Here is a 13,011-nt window from a genome sequence, read left to right as displayed (position 1 = left end):
TCTACTTTTGAAATAATTTTATGTTAAAAATCTATCTTACATTTTCTATTCTTGGTAAATCTTTTTTTTTTTTTTTGCACTTCTATAAAATCAAAATTGAATTTTCATAAATGTAGAAAATTATATGATTTAACATCGTTATATTATGTTGGCCGATAATGTCAGGTAAATGTCAAATTAGCTCGGGAAGCTTTAACAATGGACGTTCGAAGACAATGGACATTAACCTATGCTTCACCTTGTTGACCAAAAGGTCAGCCATAAAATAGACTAGCTTGAAACGATTTCTATTCTTTTATTATTGTAAAAATAATTCTATTGATAAAAATAATTCTATAGTAAATTTATTCTTGGCAGTTTAAAAACAAAGAATGAAGAAGAAAGAAAAGAAAGAAGGAAAAAAAAAGGAAAAAAAAAAAAAGAAATAAAAGGATAGGAAAAGCAAAAAGAAATATATATATATATATATACATACATATAGTATATAATATAAATATGAATATAAATATAAATATAAATATAAATATAAATATTCCGTGTATGTAGCGATTGGTATGTGTATCACGTGAAAAGTTGAAAATTATCGGGGAAACGCTCGAAGCGATGAAAATGAAATTTTATGTTGGCGTTTCAGGTGACGTCACATCCCATACAACGGAGCTTCACACGCTTGAAAATCACGGAGGCGTACTCGATAATACCGGGTGCGCCAGATTTACACGTAAAGCAGGGTTCCAGTTTGCGCTTGGAGTGCCAACTTATGGCAGCTACGGAGCTGCCCCAGTACGTGTTCTGGTATCGTCAAGGACGCATGATAAACTACGACGCCGAGCCCGGTGTTAAAGTTGAGCTCACGAAGAGTGGCTCCATTTTGATGGTAAACAAAACGAAGCCGACGCACGGAGGTAACTACACGTGCAAGGCGAGCAACGCAAAGCCGGCATACGTCATGGTTCATGTCATCGAAGGTAACAATGATAGATCGATAATGTTATTATACATTTTCATATTTTCTTATTTCAATTATCCTTATAAAATGTAATCATCGATGCAACTAATTCACGTTAAAAGTTTTCATGTGTCAGAAATATTTTCAGATTTTTTCACATTTCTTGAATTTAGGTAAATCGTGAATATATATATATATATATATATATATATATATATATATATATACATTTTAATATTCGATCTGTCTTTATCATATAGATACATTTAATTACAGGTTATTTAATATTATAATAATAAACGAAGAGAAATAATTTTCGATTAATATTACTTTAATAATTATTTTTAATATCCGTCGTCTAAAAGAGTTTTTTTTTTTTTTTTTTTATTTCTTTTTTAGTTCGAGTTTTATGAATGATCCGTTTTAATAGATTACTTTTGATTATGGTCGATTAAATGTTAAATTTGAAGAAATTCATTCTACGATGAATTTCAATTCATTTTAGCGTTGATGTTTTTCTATTCGAATAACGAAGATCCTAGATCGAGTAAAGAAAAAGGGAAAAGAAAATAAAATGGAAACGTGAGTGACTCCTACGTGAGCAAACTATCGAGCAATTTTTTCAATTCCGGTCTCATTGAAAGAGAATTACTACTTCGGTGTCGCTTGAAATTCGTTTAAAATGTATTTTCTATGTCAAAAGGAAGAAATTCCTTAAGGTCTAATTCCTTTATACATTTTCGTTAATTCTGGTATCGTCGAATTATTCCTGGATATCATTTTCCAATGAGAAATACTTGATAGGAACATGAACAATCTGAAAACGTATTTTCCATCAAGGAATTCACTAGAGAATCCCTTGTCTACTAGAAGTTAGTCTAGATATCAGTGTTTCCCAACGTGGGAAGGTATGATCCAGGGAGGAATGCTAATTTGAATATTTTAAGGTAAAATTAGAAAATCATATTGCATTATCGATATCAAAATAATCACCATCATGAGGATATTACGTTGCATTATGTATAATTATAAGAGACTTTTGAAACTGTATATTTGCTTATACATAGGTTTTTTGTTACTTTACTCCTTTCGTTCTCTTACACTACTCTCTCGTTGTTCTCACTCATTAATGAATATGAAATTATCACTATTGACATATATAAATAAAATTCATCTCTCTCTCTCTCTCTCTCTTTCTCTCTTTCTTTATATATATCATGTAAATTAGTCTCATTTCAAAGATATCTTCAATTAATTTCACGAAACATAATTATGATTGTTATCAGCATAAAAACGTAACATACGTAACATCAAAATTATTATAATCATTGAGATGATATTCGATAACAAAAAGTTAAGATTGAGAAACACTGATCTAAAACCTTCGATCCGAATAATACAGAACATATATATATATATATATATATATATATATATATATATATATATATATATATACATACGTATATACATGGACGGAAAAGTAGGGAAGGATAGATTCTGAAAATCTAACCGATAACTTTCTAATCTCATTTTATAGAAGAGGAGAAGCCAGCAGCCATGCACGGTGGCGACAGGAGGAACCTCAGTCCAGCAATTTTGGCGAGCAACTTTCTGGTTTCCCTACTTGCGGCCGTCAGCTGGAGGATACCGAGTTTCACGAGCCTCTACCCGACGTGAATCATCGACTTGGAAGTTTTGCCGGTTGGAACACCGGCACCAACTCGTTTCGCGGTGATGGCCATACTCGTCGACCGATCCGCACGATCTCCCGTTATAAAATCCGACGATAAGCGTCAATCCTCTTTGGACTTTCGAGCGCGTTCCGTCGTTACGATTCCAGACTCCTTTATCTGTCAGACTTATTCGTGTCATTTAATCGTCATTCAACGGAAAACATAAATAAAGCCAATTGACTTTCCTTCGAACGAAAGATATGAACGAACGAGATAAAGAAAAAGGGAGAAAGAGATAGAGACATAGAAAGAGAAAGAGACAGAGAGAGAGAGAGAGAGAGAGAGAGAGAAAGAGAGAGAAAGAGAGAAGAGCATAGAGAGAAAGAAAGAGAAACAGAAAGAGAGAGAGAGAGAGAGAGAAAGAGAGAAGAACAATGTAAACATTGTTCTCCTTATTCATTGTGAAGGAGAATTTTAAGATGACTTTTATTTTGATTTCTCGATAAGTTCTTTTTACTTATTCGATCGAATCGATTTAAAAATTTCTGATTTTATTCGTAGTATATTTTTGTCTCTCTACGAGACTACATCTCTTTCTCTCTCTCTCTCTCTCTCTTTCTTTCTCTCTCTCTCTCTCTCTCTCTCTCACACTCTCTCGATCCCTTTGTTATCTGTCTCCCTCCTTTTTTTTCGATAGAGAAAATTCTCTATCTCTTAAGAATTTCCTTTCTCTCGATTCTTTTCAATCGTTTCCCCTCGAAAAGATATTCGGTTCGCGTACGCGCTCTCGCAGTCGGACGAACTATCATCCTTCGTTTTTTTGGAATTGACTTAGGATCGGTACAGTAGGATACGTTTTACTCTTAAACTTCTAATACGAGAAAAGGAAGAGGATATTAAGAGTGGAAGGTACGTTTTCCGCACACGGAGTACGTCACTACTACTATTACTACTGCTACTACTACTATTACTACTACTACTACTACTACTACTACTATTATTACTACTACTACCACCACTACTATTACTATTACTACTACTATTACTACTACTATTACTACTGCTACTACTACTACTACTACTACTACTACTACTACTACAAAACAATGTACAGAACGGATCGTGCGGGCGGAACGACAGTCTTTTCTCTTTTACGAGAAATTGAAGAAGAAAAAGAAGTGGTAGAAGAAGAAAAGGATAGAAGACAAGGTAGAAGAAGAGGAAGAAGATGAAAAATGTTGTGTATAAAGGACGAAATAGAGAAAAGATGGAAGACGTTGCTTCTAGTTCGAAATGAGCTCTAAACATATAGACGCTCGTTTTAGAACAGACGCTCGCGCAGTTCGTTAGTATCTTTCGTTGTGCGTGATCGGCCAATCGTTTTCTTCGTACGTACATTCTATAGTTATGTATGTAAGTATTCGTTATTTGAACGGACATAAACAATACACACAAGTACATACATCGTATCTTCATTCATTACATGTACACACACACATACACACATGTATATATATATATATATATATATATATATATATATATATATATATATATCCATTTACGTACATCGCGTACGTAGAAAAATACATAAATGTATTACACACATTCATTTGCGTACATTGCGTACGTAAAAAAAAAAAAAAAATAGAAAAAAAAAAAATACATAAACATAAACACAAACGTTCGTCTCATATGTTCAGAAATATACATATACTATGTACGTTACAAATGTGGACGCGAACTGAACGAGCGCCGTAATTTTACGTGCAGTGAAAATAAACTTTGATTATCTCGTCGTCGTCGTCGTCGTTTTCGTCATTTTCGTCTTTGTCATCGTCGTCGTCGTCTTCGTCGTCGTCATCATCATCGTCGCCGTTGCCGTCGTCGTCGTTGTTCTTCCTTCACTTTACTTCTATAATAGTAACGATCGTTCAATCCATGATCGTCCCTTTCGACGCCGAGATAATTTAATAATGTGCACGTGAACTCGCGAGACGCACGAATTAAACGCACATTCTCTCTTATTGTCTCTTTCTCTTTATTTCTCTCTCTCTCTCTCTCTCTCTCTCTCTCTCTTTCTTTTTCTCTCTTTTTCTCTCTTTCTCTTTTTTACATCATACGTTCGATGATACATTAATTTACATGTGAAAGATATGAAATCATTTGAGTACATTCGTTCTTTTACATAAAGAAAAAATATTATACAGAGAAAAAGAATGCGTATGTGTGTGTGAAAGAGAGAGAGAGAGAGAGAAAGAGAGGGAAAGAGACAGAGAGAGAGAGAGAGAGAGAGAGAGAGAGAGAGAGATCTCTCGTTACGCCGTAACGACAATCGTGCGTCACGCCGACGATATTTATCTTAATATGTGAAAATTAATGTAAATATTACATACCAAGCCGAAATAATTTATCCAAGATACTAAATAAAATATTAATCGTGAATCGATCGTTTCGTTAATCGTTCTATCTTTTTATTACCTTATATATTCTTTCTACAAAGAAATATTTTTTACAGAGTGTGAGCGAGCGCGCGCGAGAGAGAGAGAGAGAGAGAGAAATCCTGAATATATTATATGAAGATGAATGAAAGAAATCGGTAAGTAAAAAATAATTGTTTATTCTCTTTGTGATAGAAAAGTGGGCGTGAAGGATGCTTCTTCAATCAAGGAATATAAACAGAAACGTCGGAGTTCTTTGAAAAATACGAAAGGTTATATTCAAAGAAGAAGGGTAAAGTAAAGTATAAACAGAAATAAAGAAATAAACTAAGGGAGTGAGTTCCCTTGAGCAATTAATGTAATAAAAATTCAATTAGATCGTAATGGTTAGATAGAAAGCAGATCGATCGGCGTAAAAATTACGAGAATTCCCGGAGGGCTTGCTTGGTGGTTGTTTGTTCGTCGATTTATGAAAACGTTGACAAAAGAAGCGGGTCGAGCGAGATAAAAAGAAAAAGATATATATATATATATATATATATAAAAGTTGGTAGTGGGAGTAAGCAATTAGTATAATAAAAAGTCGATTAGTCGATTTAAACGGACAGTGCTAATCAAGAAAGGGCGGTTTCGTAGAGTAGTAGATATATTTTTCCGTTTCTCTTTCTCTCTCTCTCTCTCTCTTTTTTTTCTTTCTTTCTTTCTTTCTTTCACATTGACGTACCTAACTTCTACTTTTCTTTTCTCTTTCTACTTTTCTTTCTTTCTTTCTTATTTCTTTGTTTTTTTTTTCCCCCTTTACTTTTTTCCTTCCCTTTCTCTTTTTCTCTGTTTTCCTTTCTTTCCTTTTTTCAAGGAAACGCAAAGAGACAGTGAGTCTCGACTTTCTTCAACTAGTCGTTTCATTATCCCCCGGTAACCGGCCGCACGGAAAGTTTTTCGCGATAAAAGTCTCGTCCGGAAAGTCTTTCGACGCGTTGACTAAATTGAAACACCGTTGAAATGAAATGGGTTCGCTTTGGTGGCGTGTGCTCTCTTCCCGTTCTTCACATTTAGATTTTCGATAAGGTGTTATACGCTCACACTTGCTCTATATACATATATACATATATATATATATATATATATATATATATATATATATATATATATATATTTTGTCTCTTCGTCTCTTCTTCAGTATCGTATTTATCGTATAGCTTTTAAGAGGCTTTAAACCCATTATTTCACTCCAAATATATACTATTCTCTCTCTCTCTCTCTCTCTCCTCTTCCATCTTCTATTCCCCTCTCTCTCATATTCTCTCTTAATAGATGTAGTAACGATAATAATCGATCGGAAACGTCTATCATAGTTTTATTTCTATTTGCGTCATTTTCAACATCATGCATACACACGCAGAAAGAGAGAGAGAGAGAGAGAGAGAGAGAGAGAGAGAAAGAGAGAGAAGGAGAGGGAGAGAGAGAAAGAATGAGAGTAAGGGACTATTTCATTGTGCCGTGAAGTCATTTAACCGCTGTCACGTTTTGCGAGAGAAAAAGCTTCGATGGATAAACGTAATGAACATGCATCGAAGAGTAACGAGGAATGGAAAGAAATGTCGATATTGGTGATTGACAGTCTACCGAAGCGTATTTCACATGCATTCTACAACGTCATTTATCGAACACTTTAATTCATTCTAACAATGATAAAATTGTTGCTCTCATTTTATTTTTAACTTACATTATCATATATAATCTGTGATGATAGGACAGAATGAGTGCTGCATAAGTTAAATTTTTGATCGAAATATAAAATAAATAGCCGAACATATTTTATATCGTTGCTCGTTTGTTCATTGTTTTAATATTACAAATTAATTTCACATTTGCTGCCCTCCCCCCTCCCTCCGCCCCACCCCCACCCTTCTGTTTTAACGAAAATTTTAATAATACACGTGAAAAATATAATATAATGACGGGAGAGAAATAATAGGTATAAGTTATGTTTTTTTTTTTATTTTTATTATAATAATAACTCTGACTTGTAATAATTTTCCTGTTCATTAAAAAAAAAAAAAAAAAAATATATATATATATATATATGTATATGCATGTACTATCTAGTAACTTTAATGAGAGATCTTATTTACGATTTGAAACTTAGTAAATAAACTATTGAAAAGACAGGAGAGCTCATTCTAAACGTATCGGGTCTATTATGTTGCACACGACAAGTGGAGTTCGAAATTCTTGATCCATGCGGAGAGTTACATTAGCGTGCATAAGAGGTAAGCTTCTTATCGCTATACATAAATCCTGGTTGGAGCTTCACAAAATTGAGACTACGTACGAGAAGCAAAGAAAAGGAGATGCGACACGACGTAAGAAGTCCTTGGCCCTCTCGTCTAACTTTATTGTCACCGACAACGTTAATCCACCAAAATACGTCGTAAAGTAGATTCAATATATTTCCTTATTAACTTCTTCAGTTCGTAAAATTTTAGATAGATATACGATGGGAAAGAAAATTTCAATTTAAAAAAAAAAAATTATAAAGAGAAACATATGTATAAAGAGATAAATAAATTTTAAATTGTAACAATATTGTATTCGATTAATTATCCAAGTTTATCCTCGTTCTTATCGTTATCAATTTATTTTATCGTTTTTACAATTAACAGGACACTCTCTCTTGGACAATAACAACAGAAGGAAAAAGACACCTGCTGACTTATTTTAACTCGGCTTCATTCAATTTCTCACCACTTCCTTTTTATCCTTGTTCTCTCGAATAGGTAGGTACTTCTGTAAAATGCACTATAACTAATTGTAGTACAAAGTTGTTGAATCTTTTATGCTAGAAAAAAATTCAGAAGAATTTCAGTAAGTTCATTCGTTCATTATGAAAAACGATTATGACCTAAATACAAAAGCTTTCTCTTTCTCTCTCTCTCTCTGTCTCTCTCTCTCTCTCTCTCTCTTTCTCGTATATATATATATATATATATATCGATTATCGATCGACTTTTTTTCTATGAAGAATATTTTTAGAACGTGATATTAAACTATTATAAAAATAATATACCAATATTAATTATTCATTATGTTCGTTCTTAAGTTTCGATGTTTCCAATGAAAGAATATACAAAATCCATAAAAATGGAAGCTGATCGATAGATTGTATCAACTTTAAATACAAAAAAAAAAAAAAACGGAAAAAAGAAAAAGGGAATATAGAAGGTAAGGTTAGTACTATTAACGATAAGAATTTTCACGTTTTCGTGTTCGAAAGCGGGTTCGGTGTACCTCCCAGGAAGTTTGGCAAATCGTATCAAAAGTTTTCATGAAACTTTGGCAATAAACGTGTTCCTTCGTTTTTATCATTCTCCCCTAACATTGCGGAACGTACGTTTGATAAACCGACGTTTTGATAAGTTCGTACATTCGAAGTAAAATATACACCTTAGACGTATCAGATAACTCGAATACTTCCTAGACACATACATATACATACATTCCATTCGTTCTCGAGGAGTTTAGAATACTATCCTTCGGAATTGTTGAAATTCTATTCGTTTTAGTTTTAAGAGAAGAAAAATAGAAGGCCGATGAAAGCTTAATTAACTCGAAGTATACTGAAAGTTCGTTAACAAGCTCAGGTTTTACAGAAAGGATATCTGTGTGCGTATGTGCGTGCGTGCGTGCGTGCTTATGTATTTGTGTATATAAAAGAGAAAGAGACAGAATGAGAGAAAAATATATATATATAGAAATGATCGAACATCGAAGCTATATTTTTATCGGCAACGATTACAAGTTCCCTGCGTAGCAAACATAATTAGAAATTCTCCAATGGAGTTAATTATCAAGCAAATTCGAAAATTCGGAGGAAGGAGAGGTGAAAGGCCGATAGGAAGTTAACGGTCGATCGAATCCTCCGTGATTACCTGCGATCCAATTAAATTTTCGATCCTCGTGATTCGTCATCTCTTGTCAAATCGCTTCTGCCTCTTGTCTCTATTTCTATCCAATATTCAGAAGATGTATATATATATACATATATATATGTATGTATGCATGTATGTATATATGTGTATATGTATGCATGTATGTATACAGGATGAGGCAATAACGAAGATCTTTAATATTATCGAGTTTCTAGTTTTTCACTTTCGTACATTAACGACTATTAATAGGTTTTTTTTTTTTTTTTAAATAAACAAAATAAAATTAATATAAATATTGAATTTTAATATATTCTATAATTAATTAAAAGAATTATAATAAAAATACAAATAATGAAATTATAGTTATGTTATTATTACGAAAGAAATGGAAATATTCATTTTGAAAAATTATTAACAAAATCGATTTTATTATAACGATATTATTGCAATATTTAAATAAATAGAGAATACAATACCCTTGAAAATGATATTTGTTTCAAGTCTGTACGACTTCTCGTTCCGAAGATATTGGCTTTGAAAGATTTCCATTCAAAAATATCTGTAGTACAGCTGTTCGTAGTAATAGTAATAGTAGTAGTAAGAATGCGTAAATTCTTGGAATTTATGTAGGTCAGTGTGACAATACGATATTGAATGAAATTATATAGGTCAGTGATCTATTCTAAACGTGTTTCATTTAAATGGAAATATCTCCGGAATAAAAAGTTCTATAGAATTGAATCAAACGCCATTTTAAAGTGCAAAATTTTCTTCATTTTTTCGACTTATTGTTAATAATTAATTAACAATTTGTTATAAACAAATTTTCAAGAATTAAGTTCATCGTATTTTATCGAGAAATGATTCAGATTGACAGAAATTTATAAAATTGCATAAATTAATGAATAATTAATAAACAAATTATTATTTTGTTTTTTTATTATTAATAATCATGTCTTTTATTTAAATGGAAATTTCTTCGGAATCAGAGGACGTAGAGATTTTAATTAAATGCCATTTTAAAAGATAACATTTTCTTTCTTTTCTCGACTTATTGTTAATAATTAATTAACAATTTGTTATAAACAATTTGTTATAAACAAATTCTCAAGAACTAAGTTTATCATATTTTATCGAGAAATGATTTAGATTGACAAAAATTTTTTTTATTTTGTCGACTTTTAATAATTAATTAACAATTTGTTATAAACAATTTGTTATAAACAAATTCTCAAGAACTAAGTTTATCATATTTTATCGAGAAATGATTTAGATTGACAAAAATTTTTTTTATTTTGTCGACTTTTAATAATTAATTAACAATTTGTTATAAACAATTTGTTATAAACAAATTCTCAAGAACTAAGTTTATCATATTTTATCGAGAAATGATTTAGATTGACAAAAATTTTCTTTATTTTGTCGACTTTTAATAATTAATTAACAATTTGTTATAAACAATTTGTTATAAACAAATTTTCAAGAATTAAGTTCATTATATTTTACCGAGAAATGATCCAGATTGACAGAAATTTATAAAATTACATAAATTAATAAATAATTAATAAACAAATTATTATTTTTTTTTCATTATTATTAATAATCACGTATTTTACTTAAATGGAAATTTTTCCAAAATGTTTAAATAAATAGAGAATGAAAGACGCTTGAAAATGGTATTTGTTTCAAGTCTGTACGACTTTTCATTTCGAAGATATCGCCTTCGAAAGATTTCCATTCAAAAATACGAGTAGTACAGCTGTTCGTAGTAATAGTAATAGTAGTAGTAAGAATGCGTAAATTCTTGGAATTTATGTAGGTCAGTGTGTCAATACGATATTGAATGAAATTATATACTTCAGTGATTTATTCTATATGTGTTCATTTAAATGAGATTATCTCCGGAATAAAAAGTCCTATAGAATTGAATCAAACGCCATTTTAAAGGGCAAAATTTTCTTTCTTTTTTCGACTTATTGTTAATAATTAATTAACAATTTGTTATAAACAATTTGTTATAAATAAATTTTTATAAACAAATTCTCAAGAACTAAATTCATCATATTTTACCAAGAAATGATTTAGATTAACAAAAATTTATAAAATTACATAAATTAATAAATAATTAGTAAACAAATAAATTTTTTGTTTATTTATTATTAATAGTCATGTCCTTCCTTTAAATGGGAATATCTTCGAAACTAAATGTCCTACAGATTTGAATGAAACGCCATTTTAAAAGGCAAAATTTGCTTTATTATTTCGACTTATTGTTAATAATTAATTAACAATTTTTTATAAACAATTTATTATAAACAAATTCTCACGAATTAATTTCATCGCATTTTGTCGATTAATCATTGAGATTATTGCAACAATCAGATGCTCGCAATTTGTATATTTGATCAAAATTAAAAAAAGAAAAGATATTAAAATTGTTAAAATTGATGTAATTCATTGAAAATTTCACTAGTATTAATGTCTTTAGAAATAATGTAATATTTTTATATCAGATAGAGTGTCGTTGTAGAATGTTCGAATAACATTTAGGACAGTATTGTAAGAAATATGTATAATGCTTGAATAACATTTAGGAGATTATTGTAAGAAATTAATGTAGAAATTCGGCTGACATAAATGAGCTTTGTTACGAGGTATGCAAATATCGTTTCAACATAAGATCTAATGTTCCATGTACGGTGTTGTGAGCATCATAGTTGATATAAATAAGCGGAACGATGGTAAACACGACAGCATAAATAGCGAATCTTCCTTTGGAATTGGAACTTGGCCCGAATCAAAGGACATATTTGTCTCGTAAGAACGGCACGCGACGCATGTGCCGGCACTTTATGGTGAAGGATGCCTCGTATTACCGCAACTGTCAACTTGCTTTAAGGTCAGATTAACAAGGAAGACACGCGAGGTTTCGTCGTTAGTTAAGATCATTGATTGTAAAGGTAAATACGATTCAAATTAATTCTCTTGATTACTCCTGATTTTATAACGTAATACAAAAGAAATTAATCACGAAATTAATTTTTAAAGGATTTCGATAAATACGGTTTTGTTTTAATATTATGGTAACTTACGAATTAAATCAATATTAATTATGAATTAAAATTAAGAGGTAAAAGAAAATTGACGTTTCATCGAGAATTGAAATGAATAAATATATAAAAATTATTATTCATAAGTTTCTTTTTTCAATTGAGAAAAATCAAATTCAATTTTGATTATCCGATTTTGCACGGATTTAAGGATCTTCGAGATGTTCATTCTCTCGTTTAAATCTTCTTAAATTTCGATAAACTTTTTTTTATTGTTTTATTTGAAATAAATTATTAAAATCATATCTCTCGAAAGTGATTTAAAATAATATCGTCTGTATGACGATTGTACAGCTCGAGATATTTTTAATTTCACGATATATCTCACAATTCATTAGTACGTTTTAATTACATCAGAGATTAGTATATTTAAATTGATTTTTACATTCTCAATGATGTCGATTTTTTTTTGCGTCTCTAGTCTGAACGTTTATTAATCTTCTTTAATATAGTCAACTACTTATGTATCCATAAAAGTGAATATAGTATTTTTTTTTTTTTTTTTGGATAGAACATCGAACACCTTGAATTACGTCTAATAAAATTTGGATTTTATTACGATGAGATCGTTGTAAAATTGTCGCAATAAGAAATCTATTATTTCGTTAAAAATATTATTATTCTTTGAAATATATCTTTAAAACATGATCGAAGAGTCAGTAATATGTATATATAAACTAATAGCAAGGCTCAACGATTTTGCTCGTCGGTGATCGCCGATATCGGAAGCTTTTTATAGAGACTCTGGGAAGCAATTTTCATCGTGAATCGCGTATGCCTTCGGTATAAACCTGGTCACAATCAGTGCCACTGACAGAAATAAATGGATGTATGGGGATAAGCTATCGGCGAGAGAAGTAGTTTTCGTTTCAATTCAGCAGAGAATCGTTACTGTCCGCTCAA

General features: G+C 30.9%; 1 protein-coding gene across 3 annotated transcripts in view; it reads left to right on the top strand.

The window, feature by feature from the left end:
• The window catches only part of LOC124956670 (igLON family member 5-like), a 72,406-nt gene extending 67,336 nt beyond the window's left edge, over window positions 1-5,070 (top strand). For all 3 annotated transcript variants that reach the window (XM_047512797.1, XM_047512799.1, XM_047512800.1), the window contains exons 5-6: window positions 635-968; window positions 2,490-5,070. In XM_047512797.1, coding sequence (XP_047368753.1) covers window positions 635-968; window positions 2,490-2,629 — 474 coding nt within the window. In that variant the 3' untranslated portion in view covers window positions 2,630-5,070. The remainder of the gene's footprint in view (window positions 1-634; window positions 969-2,489) is intronic.
• Window positions 5,071-13,011: the final 7,941 nt, after the last annotated feature.

This window comes from Vespa velutina, chromosome 23 (genome assembly GCF_912470025.1).
Source record: "Vespa velutina chromosome 23, iVesVel2.1, whole genome shotgun sequence".
Classification (NCBI taxonomy): domain Eukaryota; kingdom Metazoa; phylum Arthropoda; class Insecta; order Hymenoptera; family Vespidae; genus Vespa; species Vespa velutina.
The sequence above is the reverse complement of the archived record's forward strand: the minus strand, read 5'-3'. Positions and strand labels throughout refer to the sequence as shown.